At 48.3% G+C, this 5,319-nt stretch overlaps 1 protein-coding gene across 1 annotated transcript in view; it reads left to right on the forward strand.

Annotated features, from left to right (window-relative positions):
• The window catches only part of LOC107110626 (vomeronasal type-2 receptor 26-like), a 14,498-nt gene that overhangs the window by 7,185 nt on the left and 1,994 nt on the right, over positions 1 to 5,319 (forward strand). The window contains exons 4-5 of the mRNA XM_015411426.1: positions 3,546 to 3,773; positions 4,172 to 4,298. Of these exons, the coding sequence (XP_015266912.1) occupies positions 3,546 to 3,773; positions 4,172 to 4,298 (355 nt within the window). The remainder of the gene's footprint in view (positions 1 to 3,545; positions 3,774 to 4,171; positions 4,299 to 5,319) is intronic.

Below are 5,319 nucleotides of genomic sequence, written 5' to 3' on the forward strand. Positions count from 1 at the left end.
AGATGGGGGAGGGGCGCTTTTCTCTCCCCCTCCGAGGCTCCCCACCACCACCAGCCCCTCAAAGGGGTGGGCGGAGGAGGGGGAAAAACCCAGCTGCTCTCCGTCCCCCCTCCTGTGCCTGCCCTATGGGAAACACACACCCCCGCAGCAAATAGATCTCAAAGGGAGCCGCTGCTGCCATTGCCTGCCAGAAGGGTCATCGCTCAGGTGGCCGAGGTGGGGGGCTGGCTGTGGGGCCTGGCCAGTTGGCAAGCTCGGGTGTCCCTGCCATGCAGCTTTGAGGGAGCACTGCTGGCAACCCCTTTCAACTTGATCCGACTTTTACCTAGAACCGCTTTGATTTGATGCTGCACTGGGGGCGGGGGGGAGAGTTGCGTTCTTTAAAACAAACAAACACCAGAGGAACTCTGAGGACCCAGATGGGGGAGGGGCGCTTTTCTCTCCCCCTCCGAGGCTCCCCACCACCACCAGCCCCTCAAAGGGGTGGGCGGAGGAGGGGGAAAAACCCAGCTGCTCTCCGTCCCCCCTCCCTGTGTGCCGCCCTGCCCCCTCCCCCTCCTGTGCCTGCCCCCCTGCGGCAAATAGATCTCAAAGGGAGCTGCTGCTGCCGCTGCCTGCCAAGAGGGTCGTCGCTCGGGCGGCCAAGGTGGGGGGGCTGGCTGTGGGGCCTGGCCAGTTGGTGAGCTCGGGTGTCCCTGCCATGGCCACCGAGGGAGGCCCAGGGATGAGAATCCAGATGGTGGGGAGGGAAGGCAGCGGCTCTGGGCACACTTCCCAATGCCAAACTTCCTTGAGTGCCTCGCCGCCGCTGCAGAGAGAAACGAGAGGCAAGGGTGCCCCCCACGCTAGCCCAGACACCTGCCCGGCAGCTAACAGCTAACCGAGGGGTGGCGCTGTGGTGCCTCTCCAGGGCACGGCACAGCTTTTGGCGGGGCGGGCGAAGAGGCTGCGGTGGACAGCGCACAGCATGAGCTTTTGGTGGGGGCTTTGCGGGGGAGGGTGGCTCAGTCTGGCTCCCCCATGATGGCTGCGCTCTAGGCTAGAAACTAGCTCACCTAGTGAGCGAGCCGGCCATGGGAGCTGGGTATGTTTAGCCTGGAGAGGAAACCTCTGAGAGGTGATATGATAACCATCTTCAAGTACTTGAAGGGTTGTCATATAGAGGATGGTGTGGACTTATTTTCTGCTCCCCAAAAAAGTCGGACCAGAACCAACAAGTTGGAATTAAATCAAAAGAGTTTTTGGCTAAACATTAGGAAGAACATCCTGACAGAGCAGTTCCTCAGTGGAACAGGCTTCCTTGGAAGGTGGTGGGGTCTCCTTCTCTGGAGGTTTTTAAACAGAGGCTAGGTGGCCATCTGACAGCAATGTTAATTCTGTGAATTTAGGCAGACGATGAGAGGGAAGGCAGGAAGGGTTGCATCAGTGCTTACTTCTTGTGGCCCTTTCTTACACGCCCAGGGAAATGCTGATCGCCACTTTGGGGTACAGAAAACATTTTTCTCCAGGCCAGTTTGGCCGGGGATCCTGGAGGGTTTGTTTGTTTGTTGTCATCTTCTGGGCATGGAACAGGGGTCATGGGGGGGGTATTTGTAAATTTCCTTCATTGTGAAGGCGTTTGGACTAGATGAACCTGGAGGTCCCTTCCAACTCTATGACACTATGAATCTACTCTCTCTATGATTCTCTGTCCATGAACTTTAATGTAGAATCCACAACCACATTGCCCTTCTAGATTTAGCTTTTGTGTTCTCCTGGTAAGTAGGGTATCTGCAGCTCCTCCCTTCCTCTCTTTTGGTACACCTGAGAAAAACAGGGACTTTAATGTGGATAAGTGTCCCAGCTTCACTTCGCTAGTCCGCTCCCTGGCAGCAATCACAGGCCACGAGGATCCCAACCCCACTGGGAGAACCAGTGATGGCACCAATCCCCAGACCCCCTCATTTACCTGAAGAAAAGGGGTGTTGGGGCACCTGGCCCAGAAGGCTGGGGGGGGGCGTAAACTGTAAGACCGGGCCAAGCGAGCAAGGCTGGAGAACAAACCATGAATTCTGGCTGGAGAGGTGAAGTGTCCTCCATGCAGCCTGTAGCTTGCAAGATGGCCCGCACTTGGCCCCACCTGAGGGGCCAGTGCCCTAGCCTGGATCGCCCAGTGACCATTCCAGATGCCCGAGAAGCCCCAAGCCAGAAGAAAGAGGCTTCTATGAGCCTCCCAGCCCAGCAAGGCCCTGCTGACACACCAGAGCCCTGCTTCCCAGCTCGGCATCTGAGCATAAGAAGATGGGCAGGGCCACAGGGTGGCAGACTGTAGGTGGATCAGGGGGATGGAGCTGGGAGCAGGAAAGGGAATATAAGGGAGGAAGCTAGATGGTCAAGGTGGATTCCCCTGGTAGCTCACATTGTTGCACGCCAGAGAGAGGGAAGCAACAGGAGCACCAGCTGGGAAGGTGTAGGTGGTGACATAGCCTCATCCCCTGCCCTCACTTGATCTGAGACCTCTGGGAACTTTGGCATAAAGACTCAGGGGGTGGAGTAACCAAAAGGGTATTTGGAGAGATGACAATAAGAGACAACATAATGACTGCCTTTTAAATGAAATACAATTCATTAAAGAATTGAACATGCAAACAAGTTTTGTAAACAAAAGATATTGAGCAAAGACCAAAAAACCTGATAAAACAACTCCATAACTCTTATATAACTTGAATTATGGAAAATTAGAATTTAAATGGAAATTATACGGAAATTACAAGAAATCCTATGGAATTGTGGGCTTTACCTCTTCTTTCCTACCATACTACCACCTATTCCCTCTTCTTCTATGTAGCCGCCTTATACTGAATCAGACCACTCGTTCATCAAGGTCAAGGGAAGCTGGCAGCAGTTCTCCAGATTGTTCAGCAGAGTGTCCAGGGCCAAGAGGCTCATAGAGGCCCCCCTCTTTCACATCACCTACTACCCGTGTTCCCTCTAAGCTGAGTTGGTGTGAGCTAGCTCACAATTTTTTAGCCTCTGGCTCACACATTTTTGTCTTAGCTCAGGAATGGTGGCTCCAAAGCAAACAAATTTCTGCAGTAGCCAAATTGCTTGCTCACAACTTTAATGCCAGTAGCTCACAAAAGTAGAATTTTTGCTCACAAGACTCCACAGTTTAGAGGCCCGGCCTACTACCCTACCATTCAAATGGAAATACTAAGGATTTTCCCTGGGACTTTCTGCATGCCAAGAAAATACTCAGCAGTGAGTTATGGAAACTTCCTTTTTGCCAGCATTGGATGCAGAAAACCAAAAGGGATCTTTTTTGAAGCTCTCTCAGCAGCATTCATTCAAGAAAAATCCTGAATCATACTTCCTTCCTTTGTCTTCTGTCTGGCAATGCAAGTTTATTCTCATGAGCAAAAATAATATAGCTGCATTCATAAATGACTTCTCTCCTGGAAGAAAGTGAACTAAAAATCTGTTTGAAATGGAAAGGTATTGTTGAGCACACTTCAATATATCCAATTGATTCCAGGCCCCTTAATGCTCTTTCTCTTTTCACCAAGCTCCATACCCTTCTTCAGAGAATTGCTTTCAACAACAGTGCTGGAGATGAAGTGACCTTTGATGAACAACAGGAACTGAAAGGTGGATTTGATATTACCAACTTGATCACTTTCCCAAATAACTCCTATGTCAGAGTCAAGATCGGGAGACTGGATCCTCAGGTCCCTCTTAGTAAACGAGTGATCATCGACGAGGACCGGATTAAGTGGAACAGACACCTTCCACAGGTGAGAAAACATCTCAGTGTCTCTCAAACAAATACAAAACCCTTAGTCATTTAATGAAATGGGTAGACAGAAGCTTTAAGGGGAGCAAATTCTTTAATGTATGAAATCTGCCACATCAGCTCTTAATTACAGCATCACTAGGCTCAGCAAGCAAGCCACATGTAAACCATTGTTGGTTCCAACATGCTTTGGATAATATGCATTCTTCTCACTCACAATGAGCCATCTTTTAGATCCCAGATATCATACTTCCATTACCTTGACAACTTGTAGAGCAATTCTAAAGCAATACTTGCAATAGCCGGCCTTGGCTGGGATGGCGAGGTATAAATTTGATAAATAAATAAATAAATATAAATAGTTTCTCCATTCTAAATTCTTGCTTACTTCAAGGACAGGTACCTCCTTTCTCTGTGTGTAACGATCCCTGCAAGCCTGGTTACAGCAGGAAGAAGAAGGAAGGGGAGAAATTCTGCTGCTACCATTGTGACCTATGTCCAGAAGGGAAAATGTCAGACAAAGAGGGTAGGAGATGGTTTGGTAAATATTCTTCCTGTTAAAGACCCAAAAGGTTTGATCTCCTAACAGGTGGGAAATTAAACATTTGCACTTTGAGGAAATCCAAAAGTATCCAAAATATGCCATTTTGTCCTGATGCATTCAGAATGTATAACAGAAGTCAAGTCCTACTGGATCAGACCAGTGGTCCATCAAGTCCAGCGTCTTTCCTCAACAGTAGCCAACCAGTTCATCTGGATGACCAACAACAGGGTCTGTGGCCTTCTCTATATCAACAGGAAGCAAATGCTGTCTCCTGGCACTAGTACTCAAAGCTCTACTGCCTCTGAAGCTGGAGGTTCCCCTTAGTCAATATGGTTAGTAGCCATTCATAGGCTATCCTCCATGAATCTGTCTCATTCTATTTTAAAGCTGCCTATGTCTGTGGCCTTCTCTATATCAACAGGAAGTAAATGCCATGTTTTTAATTATGTGGTGTGTAAAGAAGTAATTCCTTTTGTATGCCCATGCTCAGTATCCCATGCATTATTTTCTAAACCTCTATCATGTCTGTCATTTAGTCATCTAGTCATCTCTTTTTTTAAAACTGAAAAGGCCTAGACTCTTCAGAATTTCCTCACTGGAGAAGTCCTCCAGCCCCTTAATTATCTTGGTTGCCCTCTTCTGTATTTTTCTCATCTCTGTGATGTCCTTTTTGAGATATGGTTAACAGCACATAGTATTTCAAATGAGGCCGCACCACAGATCTACATAGAGGCATTATAATGTCAACTGTTTTATGTTCAGTCCTTTTTGTAATACTCCCCAGTATACAGTTAACATTTTAACTGCTGCAGCACACTGGGTTGACAGTTATCCACTAAAAGAGATTAAAATCTGCCTCCATTCTTGAGGTCTGGAAGGCAGCTAATATCACTCCCATCCTTAAAAAGGGTTCCAGAGGATATCTGGGAAATTACAGGCCAGTCAGTCTGATGTCGATATCAGATAAATTGGTGGAAACCGTTATTATGGAAAGAATTAGTAG

This window comes from Gekko japonicus, unplaced genomic scaffold, assembly GCF_001447785.1.
Source record: "Gekko japonicus isolate JY-2015 unplaced genomic scaffold, Gekko_japonicus_V1.1 scaffold3620, whole genome shotgun sequence".
In the NCBI taxonomy this organism is placed as follows: domain Eukaryota; kingdom Metazoa; phylum Chordata; class Lepidosauria; order Squamata; family Gekkonidae; genus Gekko; species Gekko japonicus.